The 12,428-nt window shown below is 26.8% G+C and overlaps 3 protein-coding genes across 4 annotated transcripts; 2 read left to right on the plus strand and 1 right to left on the minus strand.

The window, feature by feature from the left end:
- Positions 1 to 41: 41 nt before the first annotated feature.
- Positions 42 to 3,278, plus strand: LOC106793862. The gene is made up of 8 exons (XM_014761124.1): positions 42 to 100; positions 928 to 1,110; positions 1,209 to 1,470; positions 1,863 to 1,985; positions 2,072 to 2,233; positions 2,328 to 2,480; positions 2,649 to 2,830; positions 2,942 to 3,278. Exons 1-8 carry the CDS (start codon positions 93 to 95, stop codon positions 3,105 to 3,107), a joined length of 1,239 nt encoding a protein of 412 aa, XP_014616610.1. The 5' UTR covers positions 42 to 92; the 3' UTR covers positions 3,108 to 3,278.
- On the plus strand, positions 3,204 to 7,699 carry LOC106793861 (probable cytochrome P450 6a14). Of its 2 annotated transcripts, none has more exons than XM_014761123.1 (7): positions 3,204 to 3,287; positions 4,301 to 4,431; positions 4,936 to 5,331; positions 5,771 to 6,296; positions 6,430 to 6,651; positions 6,756 to 7,007; positions 7,118 to 7,699. In XM_014761123.1, exons 3-7 carry the CDS (start codon positions 4,990 to 4,992, stop codon positions 7,294 to 7,296), a joined length of 1,521 nt encoding a protein of 506 aa, XP_014616609.1. In that variant the 5' UTR covers positions 3,204 to 3,287; positions 4,301 to 4,431; positions 4,936 to 4,989; the 3' UTR covers positions 7,297 to 7,699. The 2 variants fall into 2 exon arrangements, with proteins under 2 accessions (XP_014616609.1, XP_014616608.1); XM_014761122.1 differs by having other exon boundaries at positions 4,301 to 4,385; positions 7,118 to 7,409.
- Positions 7,700 to 8,563: 864 nt separating this feature from the next.
- LOC106793869 (centaurin-gamma-1A) lies at positions 8,564 to 12,292 on the minus strand. The gene is made up of 13 exons (XM_014761143.1): positions 11,877 to 12,292; positions 11,558 to 11,790; positions 11,327 to 11,468; positions 11,092 to 11,223; positions 10,838 to 10,995; positions 10,494 to 10,633; positions 10,210 to 10,408; positions 10,025 to 10,127; positions 9,717 to 9,944; positions 9,533 to 9,650; positions 9,169 to 9,381; positions 8,924 to 9,068; positions 8,564 to 8,813 (listed from the first exon to the last, which is right to left on the minus strand). The coding sequence occupies exons 1-13, from the start codon at positions 12,040 to 12,042 to the stop codon at positions 8,637 to 8,639; spliced, it is 2,154 nt and encodes a 717-aa protein (XP_014616629.1). The 5' UTR covers positions 12,043 to 12,292; the 3' UTR covers positions 8,564 to 8,636.
- Positions 12,293 to 12,428: the final 136 nt, after the last annotated feature.

Consider the following 12,428-nt stretch of genomic DNA (forward strand, 5'->3'; position numbering starts at 1 on the left):
ATATTACTTGCTAGTTCTATGCAGTTGCTTTATTTAGTGACTACGGGATTCGCGTATATTAACACGCTGCAAATTCATTTCAATAGAATTTTATGATTAGGTACGTAACAGGAGCATGTATATATATATATATTAGATGTGCATGTAATGTATTGTTACTGATAGATGTACTTTTTAATATCCATATGTTGGTATACTAGAAAATAATGTATAATACGAGAAATGTTAATGAATACAGTACAAATAACGAAGGTTATGTTATCACATAGTTTTAAGTCCTATTCATTTATTTCTTGAGTTTTTACCAGTAGATCAAATTACTGTCAAAATACAGATATAAAAATTCGTTTAAAACAGTGTTACAAGATGGAGACAAAAGTTTATCTTTTCGATTGATGTATGAAACAAGAGTTGCCATATTTGAAGTCTTACAGATCGTACGATTATTACGAATCACAATTTTTTTAATACATTCGAGAACCATAACGTTATAATCTTACAAGAATAATATTGTTTTATTTATTGATATTTTTGTTTGAATATATATTTACGTATGAAAAAGTCAAAATCTATAATCTATAATCTAAATAAAAGTCAAATATCTATACAATTGTTATATGATTGTACTCATTTAAGAAAACATTTGTGCGCATTTCTACTACTCTTGTTTACATCAGTAATATTTGAACTAACGCATAGAAAAGGATATCGAAAAAGTTACTTTAATTAATAAAACGGTAAGCTTTTGCATTTTTCCATAATATTCACTATTACAAATTATTCATGTTGCACTTCATTCATTTTTAGAATTAATTATCTATTAGTCACTTTTACACATTCATATTTATTTTCATCTGACAAAGAAATAACATGCATGATTATTATTAACATTTTATTATTTGTTAATTAAATGTTTGTATTTTACAGGAATAAAAAGAAAATGAAGATTAAACGAAGCAAATCATTAACACCAGAACCTTCTGGTAGTAGTGAACCAAAAAAACCCAAACTCGAATTAGATTCGTCCTTGAATTTGCAAGATTTTTGCGATGACATTTTACTGAATATATTAAAGTATTTAAGTCCGCCAGATCTTTTGGCATTGAGCTTGTAAGTTGAATCTAATTACAATATATAATTTATCTTTTTCCACTATCTCTTTTTATAAAACAAAGCTTAATTATTTAATTTTTAATCCGATATCTTAGATGTAGTCAACGTATGTCGCAATTAACCGAAGATAGAACATTATGGAAAAAAATTGATTTTCGCAAACATCAAATACCTCTGAAAGATATAGAAAAATATATTAAATTCTTTCAACCAACAACAACTAGTCTATCGATGCGTGGTGATTTGGGAGCCAAAGAGGGTATGAAATTGACACAAACATTTTTTCGTACCTTAACCGATCATTGCACTCAGCTTAAGGAATTAATTATAGAAAAATATTATATAGATGGTAATAAGGTAAATATTAATGACAAATTTTTTACATAATGTATAGATTTTATATACAAAATGTTTCAAAATATGTGGGCACAACTTCAGGGGTGGTTCTCGGCAATTCAAACAATAATTGATATTTTTGAACAAGTGAGAAGATTTATAATATTTTTGAAAGCCTGCATTGAAGTCGAAGGTGCCTGCATTGGTTCGAAGGACTTCGAACAGTATCTATGAAAATTATTTAATAACAAGTATAATATAAAAACAACTATGATATTCGGAAACAAAATGTCATATCGAGCATGATTAAATGAATTTTGTTCTTAGTTTAGCATACTGAAACCAGTCTTGAAGTTATGTTTGCATATTTTTAAACACTCTATATATATCCATTATTAATTTGTAATTTACAGATTGAAATAACAGATTTTCCAGAAACGCTTGAAAAGCTTTCATTCGCAGGATGTCAAATGGATCATTTGCAAACTAATAAGTCATATTTTTTCAAAATTGATCTCCACATGACTAATTTAACAGTAATTATTCATTATAATGTTTTAAACATTTGATAGTTTTGAAACATAAACATCTTAACATGTGTGTGCGTTTGTTTTATTTGCAGTGCTTAATTTTAAGTCATTGTCAATGGCTCTTGCCGCATTCTTTATTAGTAATTAGTAAAATAGCCAAACTTAAAGAACTTAGAATGAATTCTTGTCGTCGTTTGGGTGAATGCGTGGCTTATTCAAGTTTGGCTACCAGATTTGGATTTAAAAAATTAGAGGTATTTAAAAAAAGAATCTTTTTTCATACAATATTATTGTTTATTATATAATAAGTTTTTTTAATAAATAATTAATTTTTGTTAATTAATAAAGACTTTAGATTTACGAGATACTGCACTCGGAGATAGCGAAGTTAGTTGTTTTAGTGGTACTAAAACATTGAAACATTTATATTTGGAACATCCAACTAATATTATAAACTACACAGACTTAAATCCACCTTTCGAAGATGGAAATTTTTTTGAAGTGAGTAATTTCTTTGTTTTTTATTGGTTAAAAATATTAAACATTTGTTTAAATTTTTGAGAAATTAAAAATTAAAGAGAACCGACCTCTCAAACCCATAAAAGGGAGAGCAATAAAGATTATAAATTAAATATTATAGCAATTATTAACGCTTCATATCTTATTCAGTATATACCTGAAAATCATTGGGACAATGAAGGACATCAAGGACGCTTTATCTCAGATAGAGCGATTCGTGCCATAGGAACTACTGCAAAAAAAGTTATTCACACTTCTCCACATGGGATTTTAATTTTAGAAGAAGAAAATCGTATATTTAACAATCCACCTCTTAAAACATTAGTTGTTAGGTAAGTAATTATTGACAGCGGAGTTTATATATCAAAAAATAATTTTTCAATTATTGTACAAGCATACCATACATGCTGAATATGACGAATCTGTCTTTTTTTTTTTTTTAGGAATTATTCACGGATCACTAATTCTAGTCTTATTTATTTATCAAATCACATATTAAGTTTAGAAACTTTGGATGTAACTGGTACATCGGTTACCAAACAAGGCGTTCAAACATTCAAATCAAAAAGACCGAACGTTAAAATTATTTCTTCGTTTGATGATACGTAGTTACTTTTTAACATGTTTGAAAGTCTTTATCGTGCACGAACGTTCGATGTTTTGTATAATTGTCATACCTTCAGAGGGCATTTCGTTTTCCAGTTTATAAAAAAAAATAAAACAATCACAACTTGAAGAAAGACTAATTATATATATTTATGGAATGGAAGAATAATATCCTAATTATATGTAAATATATCTTATTATTATACCTATTATAATCATCATAAAAATAAGAAACGATTTAAATTAAGTCCTATATGACATAAGTTGATATAATAATTTTTAAGTAGACAATATCACATGTTGCATCCTTATTATTATCAAATTTATACGAGAAAGGTGATACGTATATATATATATATATATATTTGTTCTTTTTTTCTTCTATTTTTTTAGATTTATTATGTATATATAACATATTTAGATTAAACTGCACATAATCCCTTATTATAATAGATCTTTAACAAAAAAAATAAGGAAATAAAGAAGAAAAGAAAATAATTATGTTAATAATATAGAACAAATTACGATGAATTATAGAATAATATTATCTATTTACAAATCTTGATCAATGGTATAAAAAAATGATAATATGAAGTATTCAATGCTTCTTTGATAAGATATCGATTTATCCAGAGACTAAAGAAAGATTAGAATTAATGTGATAATAATAAGAAAATATGAAAATTTTTCGATCTCATTTAAACACCGTAGATATAATGCCGTAATGTAAAGTATTCATAAATTTTCTGATTTTTATGTAACAATAAAATATGTGTCACAATAACAATGGTTAATATACGAATAAATTTTGATAATATACAATTATATCATATTTTTCTGTAAATAATATACTTTGAAAATATTAACAAGGGGTTTATAAAAAAAAAAAGAATATGTTAATTAGAAAGAAGTCAGATAAAAATAGAATTATTTTGTAGATATTTTATCGACTTTTATCATCGAAATCTAGAAAAATAAACATAAAAGTTGTTTTATCATATCAAGTAAATAGAATGAATTTTAGTTTCCATTACAATCCTTATCAAGATAATCAAATATTGTTATATTCCTATACCCCTACAGGTATTATTTCTTCCACGAACGATTAGTACAATGAAATTGACTTATCATTCTGTTAATAACTGCATATCATCGTGACTCAGAATTTTTTAATGATCATCTATCTCTCATTACAGCATCATATAATTCAACGCGCCTACGAAAAGAGCGTCACAATAACGTTTGATACGCGAGAGATCGCATCATTCAACGTGACTTCGAGTAATTATTGTTGATTCACTTAATACCATTCGGATACCATAATTCTGTAAGATATATATTTATTTTATTACTCGAATTGTCTTAAAACTTTTTTAATTTTCTAATGATTTCGAAAAGAATTCACAAAACATATATTTGTTTGTTTAAAATATTTATATTATATTATTAGAGCGTAATTATATATATATAAATATTATTTCAAGATAGACGCGTAAATTTATTCCCGACGAAAAATAATATAATATTTTACTCAAAATTAAATTTTTCGTTTAAAATAATTTTTGAATTTATTTATGTGTGTGCGTTTATAAATATATTTTTTTTTAATTTTTGTTTCTTATTGTTAGTTGTTTGTGTGTAGTGGAAACTTTATCACACGAATTGTTTGGAAATTTCTCTAATATCTTAATGGCTTTAAAGATAATTGATAAGATGTATTTATGTGTTTTAAATGGTTCTATATAATTAAGTAAGATAAATACGTTAAAAATAATTTTCGAATATATTTACGTGTGTTTATATATATTTTTTCTTTCGTTCTTTTTTTTAGAAATCCTTGTAGCAGATTTTGAATTGATAGGAAAAAATCAAGAAAAATCTCAAAATGCCTACGACATTAGAATTACTGTTCGGATTAATTGCAATTATCGTAGCATTGTACTACTACTACACATCAACTTTCAATTTTTGGAAAGAACGCGGCGTGGCTGGACCAAAACCATATCCGATTATAGGAAATCTTGGAAGGGCTTTGCTAGGAAAGGTTTCTACAGGAGATTATTTGAAAGAACTTTATGATAATCCCGAATACAAGAACGAACCGATGATCGGAATATTTATAAAAAAATCGCCTGTTTTAATTCTGAAAGATCTGGATATGATCAAGAATGTTCTTATCAAAGATTTTTCTAAGATTTGTGATCGTGGAGTAGTAACATCTCCGAAGGTACAAATAAACATATATTTATCTATTTAACGATAAACAACGTGATACGTTAATATATTGTAAGCTATTATTGTATATTCTTATTTTTCTTCATTGAAGCTAAACAAAAAATGAGGAAAAACATAAATTAATCAACATTGATCACATTTTTTTTTATCTCTTCCGTAATAATATCACGTATATTATTATGATTCTATTTGCATTATTACAAAACTTGCTTCTTTACGATGATTAGCCTAATTAATTCGCGAGTTATATCAAAAGAAATATGAACATGTGATTCACCTTGAGCTATCTATTTAATTTCAAGCGACAAGAAAAAATATACAACGTATTTCAAATACGCCAATCTTTTTCCATATATAAATAATTATATTAATTAATAATTATGATTATTATTAATAATATAAAAGATGAATAATTTGTTTTATTTGCCTAGGTCGAACCATTGTCACAACATCTTTTTTCTTTGGAACCGAAAAAGTGGCGACCGTTAAGAACCCGACTTTCACCAATTTTTACTTCGGGTAAATTAAAGGAGATGTTTGGTCTAATAATAGAATGTGCTGATCATTACGAAAATTATCTTGAAAAAATCGTTAGCAGAGGTGAACCGATAGAATGCCGTGAATTAACAGCTAAATTTACTACCGACGTTATCGGTAGCTGTGCTTTTGGATTAGAAATGAACGCAATAGGAGATGAAGATAGCGAGTTTCGTAAAATGGGAAGATCGGTCTTTGAAGTATCTTTTCTTAATATATTAAGAAATCGAATTAGAAATATGGCTCCTTGGCTTCTCAATATCTTAATTTATTTTATCCGACGAGACAAGGTTACCGCATTTTTTAAAGGATCAATAGTAAATACTATTAAATATAGAGAAGATAATAATATCTATAGAAACGACTTTGTTAATCTTTTAATGGAACTGAAAAAAAATCCAGAAAAATTAAACGGCATTGGTATGTATATGTTGCATACATGTTTTATTTTATTTTCAAATGGATTTTGTTTTTTGAACAAATTGTTTACCTTTTTTATTTTTATCTGAAATTTGAAATAATTAACAAATGATTTTTTTTAATTGTAATTTAGAGTTAACGGACGATCTTCTCGCCGCTCAAGCTTTCGTATTTTTCCTCGCGGGCTTTGAAACTTCATCAACAACAATAACTCATGCTCTTTACGAATTGGCTTTAAATCCTACGATGCAAGATAAGTTGAGACAAGAAATTAACGAGTTGTATGAACACAATGGAGAGAAATTGCAATATGAAGATGTAAAAGAAATGGTTTATTTGGATCAAATATTCCGTGGTACGTGCTTAGGTTTTAAATAACATTTCTTCTCTTTTTCTTCTCTTCAAATTGTTAGAAAATATGAAATAATAATAATAATAATAATATTATTATTTATGTAGAAACTTTGAGGAAATATCCACCTGTAACATTTCTTATGAGAAAAACAATGACGGATTATACGTTTGAACATACAAAAGTTACAATACCAAAAGATATAAAAATTTGGATACCAATTTATGCGATTCAACGAGATCCAGCAATTTTTTCATCACCGGATGTCTTTAAACCTGAGAGATTTAGCGATGAAATGAATAAAACGAGACACGCGATGACTTATTTGCCTTTTGGAGATGGTCCACGAAATTGCATTGGTAATTAAGATAAATAAAAAATAACTTCATTATTGAATTGTGTTTGAAATGATTCAAATTTGAAAAATTGTATATATTTGTATTATTATTTATTTATGTTTGTTTTTCAGGATCCAGATTTGCCGTTTATCAAACTAAAATAGGATTGATAAAAACTCTGAGAAAGTTCAAAGTCGAAATTTGCGATAAGACGCCTATTCCTTACAAAAACAATCCCAATACGTTTATTTTGTCGCCAACTGAGCAAATATATCTCAAATTTAGAAAAATCGATCAGGATCATATTTAAATTTTGCATTTTTAGATTAAAAGAAAAAAATAAAAAAATTAAATTAAGAACTTTTGTATATATAAAAAAAAAAACGTTTTTCTTAAAAGCTAATACGAACATATTTTAAATTTGAACTTTTATTCGTTTTTATATTAACCGACAGAATGAATGTATGTTAAGATAAAAAATACACTTATATTCAGTTACCGATATTATCTATATATATTCTATTCATTTTTTTAAAAGATCAAGACTGATGTAATTATTATTTTTTAAATATTAAGAATATATAGATTGTACTTTTCATTTATTATTAAGAATTTAATTAATCGCTCATCCTACATATAAATTGATTTGAAAGTAGTGGCAGCTATCGTAAATTGGCTTTGAAAGTTATAGAGAAGCATAGATAAAAAAAAAAGAAACAATAATAACACACAAGTAAGTATAATATACTGTCGGTTATCTGAGTTATTTCAAAGGTCGCAAAAACTCAGTATACACGGAACTTTCGAGGGATAAACATCATCGACTCTTCAATACTAATCGAGTGTATATTATTATCTCGAAAACGTTTTAAATAAGTATGTACAAGAATTTACCGTAAGAAAATCGTATAAAACTGGTATGTGACACACAGTAATTAATATTAATAGCATCGAATATTATTTTTTAATTTAATTTAAGGTTTTTTTGCAAATAACGTAAACGAATTTAGTGCAATAATTATATTTACTATAGAATTATTAAAATAAAAGTTGCAGAAGCGTGTTCGAAATACATTTAACGCTTCGAACATATAAATATAACTAGATTTATGAGTGCTTTGTACTCTCAGTCATTAATAATATATTATAAATAATATATATATATATATATAACGTACGTTTATGCAATACTATGTATATATATATATATATATACATAGTATTAATATTATTATCAATATCCACTTTCATCAATACAAACTTTTCTGTAATCTATATTTTGAATGACGAATTTCTGTTACAAACTATTTTGTAATGTACAAATTTATCTCTATAATGAGAAATATATAATTCATTAGATAAAAAAGTACAATAAATATGGAAAAAGTCATCTATGGTATACACTATGCTGTTTCGTATATAATACAATTAAAAATCGTATTATAATAATCAAAAAATCATTGGTGCAATCCACAATTTAACATTTCAAGTATATCCAAGTTTCTAAATATTATATTTTAATTAGAATTCAAATAACAATATTGTGGATTATCAAAATGATTTTTATTGTATAAAAATCAATCAAACAAATGTTGATTTTTATACAATAAGTACACATGATTTATTTTTATTAAAAGTATTATTAAAATGTTAATACTGTGATGTTTCTACATCCTCTACACCGGAAATACTAGCTTGTTCCAATACCTCGAGAAGTTTCTGCATTTCCATCGAATCCGAGGAACTGTCTAGCGTTCGTTCAAGTGCTCGTACATAAGACATGCATGTTCGACCTTCGTGATCTAAATTTTGCGGATTTGCCTTATGCTGTAATATTCAATATACAACGATTATTAGACCCCAAATAGATTTTTTCAAAATTATTTTTTTATCTTATCTAAATATTTTTATAATTATTCGTGGAAATAGCTACAAACCCAAATAAGAAGTTGAGCCATAGCTAAATTTCCTGTTGCACAAGCTAAATGAAGGGGCGTTCGTAAATCTTCGGTGCTGACAGAGATATTAATATCTTCGTAACTACATCTAGCTAAACATAATGTGAATGCTCTCATATCGCCCCTATATATTTTTAAAATCCAACAAATATATGTTAACTCATAAATTTTAGATAATTATTACTTAATTATAATCGAAAAAAAATAGTATATCTCGAGCTCACCGACAAACGGAATCAATAAGGATTTTTCCTAACGAAATATTTGGATTAATCGGTGTTAAAAAAGATTTCTCTTCGTATTTCCATCTAATCCATTGTTCCTTTTCTTCTCTTGTTGATTCCGGATTTGGTTTTTGTTTTCCATTCAAACAATATTCCCAAATACTATTTGCTATGTCATTACCAAGAGCTAACATTACGCTTAATTGACCTGCGCTACATTTAACGCATTATTATTTTACATCATTAACAATTAAATCTTATACCTTAATTTTTGTTATGATCAAAAAGTGAACGTATATGAAAATTGAATAATATCCGATATATACATAAGGTGCGTATAGATGTAAATATTCATTATACTTACGACCAATCATCCAAGTCTAATGATCTGACTTTCGAAATATGCGATCCTAAATTTCTATGTATACCAGAACATTCAATGCACATCAGTACACCTAAATTTAAACTGGCCCAATCGGGGTCTAAAATTATATTCATTATTACAAGTTATTAATAATTATAACTATTACTCGTTTGCAATTACTTACTAGGCGCACCACAATCAACACACGCGTCATTTCCAGAGACCTTATTTTTTATACAATGCATTTTAAAAGCATCCGTCTCATTTTTTTTTTCGCCGTCACTGTTTTGCAAGCTAGATAGTATTTGCTGTTCTATAGCGGAAATCCAGCTCTCTCTGTCTTCGGCATTATTAGCTTCAAAATGCCATGTTTTATTTTCTAACGAGATGATTGAAAATTCAAAACTATCTTCTGAAAATGATTAATACGTAGAGTAATTTATTATTTTGTTTAAATAATATTCTTATATCAGAGACGTTCTAAATATTTACCTTGAGTATTTGATAATTTTGAACCTTTTGGAGTTTTTCCAGGCACTTTCACAGTTACGTACTGTAACAATATTTCTTTACCATTGCTATCATTCATATAATCCTAAAATAGATATTTTTTATATATACATTGAACAAAATATAACAAATGAATTATTAATAATATTATTTTTATTCATAATTACGTGTAAACTTGAATGATAAGTTAAACGTCCATCTTCTAACAACGTAACGTATTTCTTTTTCCATTCCTTTAAAGATTTACTACTTCTTTTAAATAAATAACCTTGTTTAACTGGTATTTCTCTGCCAACGCCCATTTCACCCATGTTATATTTTTCTTTCTTCGATGGGGTAAATATATTAGACTTTCTTCTAAATTTTCTATGCAAAAAGTATTATATGACACATTTATAGAAATTCATTTTCTAATGGATATAATTCATTAATAAATTAATCACTCCCAAACCTAATAGTAGTTGGAGTTAAAATAGAAGATCTTAATTCTCCATGTTGATTCTGCGTATTATGAAAACCATCATTCATACCTGATTCAGTTTGTGTATTACTATTATGAATAGATCTAGAGTCTTCATCTTTTTCTGATCCCTAAATATACAATATTTTTAATAAGTCCATATATACGCACACAAGCGTATTCATTTTTTAGCAATATTAACTGTTATTATGTATTAACTAATATTAACTAAATCGTGTCGACGATTGCATATTATGTTTAAATAACATGACACTTTTTAACAAGAAATCTAAACGATGTGGTCATGGGACTCAAACAGTTAAACATCCTCTTACATCAACTTTTAATGAATTTGTCATCTCCATTTCTTTTGAAACCAATTGTACATTTTTTGGAGTCATCGGTACAGGATATTTTATTTCATTTTCGATAGAATATTGTCCGTTGCATCTAAAGTTTTTCGTTGATATACTTTGAATAATTTTTTGACAAACTGCAATATTAAATATAATATCAAATAAATATATTTTTGTAATCATTAATATTTGCATATTTTATAAAGAAAATAATTAACGGATGAAATATTTACCATCTTGAAAAACTCTTTCAACATTCAAGCCATAAATAGCGCATGTTTCATAATACGGACATGTCAAATCGCATGCTAATTTTCGTGGCCTTACGTCTTTTATCACACGTGGATTACTATCGTTAATTGAATCTAAAAGAAATATCTATTTAATAAAGTATGAGAGATATTAAATACTAATCTTTGTTTTAATGTAAAAAAAGAAAAAAAAGAAAAGTACAGTTTACATACAAACCTTGCACGCCAACAAGTATTTTTGGTATTTCAGACATATTACGAAAAGAGCACATTCTATTGTAAAAGTGACATAGTATGGAAAAACTTTCTTCACTTTCCAAACTAAATACTAGCAATAGTGCATCTATCCAAGCAGAAAACTAAAAGATAAAGAAATAAGATAAATATGTATAGATATACAAATCTTAAATTATTGACATTCAGTAATATTAAATATTTAAAAAAGTACCTGTGTTTCCGGTACACCTCCCTCATCCCTTATTAAAAGCAAATAACTTTGATCGTTGATAAATATTTCTTTTTTAAAACGTCCCCCTTCGGGAGATTCTTCGTGCATAAACGAACCAGTTAAATATCTATGAACTAATGCAGATTTTCCTGAATCAGATGAACCAATAATTCCTAAATGTAACTCTGGAACATTTCTAGCCAACGTCCATTCATGACTATTCACAAATGAATCTAAAATCATATAATTAAAGTATTATATTATAAATATAATTTGTAAAATTCAATTGAAAATGAATTTACAAAATTTAATGATGTACCTTCAATAGCAACGACGTGTTCACGTATTTGTTTAGCAATATGCGTATCTGATATTAAATCAATCAAATCATAAATGGCATATATCGATGGATGAACACTTTCAAAACGTTGAATTTCCTGTCGAATTGCTAGCGAGTGATCGTGCCCGCTTTGGCCAGTTGTCATTTTCCTCAAATTATGTTATTTTATTTAAATGAACTATTGTTTCATATTATAGTCACAACGTAACATCAATCAGCATTGTGGTATATACTTAAAAAATTAAATAACCTCTACATAATTCAATTATATTAATGGCCGCTCGATTATCACGCAACATATGTCAGATTTTAAGTATTTATAAACATTATTAGATTGCAACGAATAAATTAGGTTACATGAATTAAACTCCACCTTTTCATGAACATTTGAGATAACTCCGTATAGGCGAATCTTTAAATTTAAGGAATATTTTCATTCCTCGATTTTTTCGACCAATTAACATAGAGAACGGATGCTCTATAAAATGCGCCATTTTTAAATTATATTTGATTTAATATTTGACGTTACCA

Source organism: Polistes canadensis, unplaced genomic scaffold (genome assembly GCF_001313835.1).
Source record: "Polistes canadensis isolate GaletaPanama2010 unplaced genomic scaffold, ASM131383v1 scaffold_19, whole genome shotgun sequence".
NCBI lineage: Eukaryota > Metazoa > Arthropoda > Insecta > Hymenoptera > Vespidae > Polistes > Polistes canadensis.

Bases quoted from the DNA above. Each gene is read 5' to 3' on its own strand.
- LOC106793861 (XM_014761123.1), top strand. From the start codon at position 4,990: ATGCCTACGACATTAGAATTACTGTTCGGATTAATTGCAATTATCGTA. The intron at 5,332-5,770 runs GTACAAATAAAC...TTATTTGCCTAG, and splicing joins GAGTAGTAACATCTCCGAAG to GTCGAACCATTGTCACAACA. The intron at 7,008-7,117 runs GTAATTAAGATA...TTTGTTTTTCAG, and splicing joins TGGTCCACGAAATTGCATTG to GATCCAGATTTGCCGTTTAT.
- LOC106793869 (XM_014761143.1), bottom strand. From the start codon at position 12,042: ATGACAACTGGCCAAAGCGGGCACGATCACTCGCTAGCAATTCGACAG. The intron at 10,128-10,209 runs GTAATTATGAAT...TATCTATTTTAG, and splicing joins CTTATCATTCAAGTTTACAC to GATTATATGAATGATAGCAA. The intron at 9,069-9,168 runs GTGAGCTCGAGA...AAAAATATATAG, and splicing joins CTTATTGATTCCGTTTGTCG to GGGCGATATGAGAGCATTCA.
- LOC106793862 (XM_014761124.1), top strand. The intron at 2,481-2,648 runs GTGAGTAATTTC...TATCTTATTCAG, and splicing joins AAGATGGAAATTTTTTTGAA to TATATACCTGAAAATCATTG. The intron at 2,831-2,941 runs GTAAGTAATTAT...TTTTTTTTTTAG, and splicing joins CTTAAAACATTAGTTGTTAG to GAATTATTCACGGATCACTA.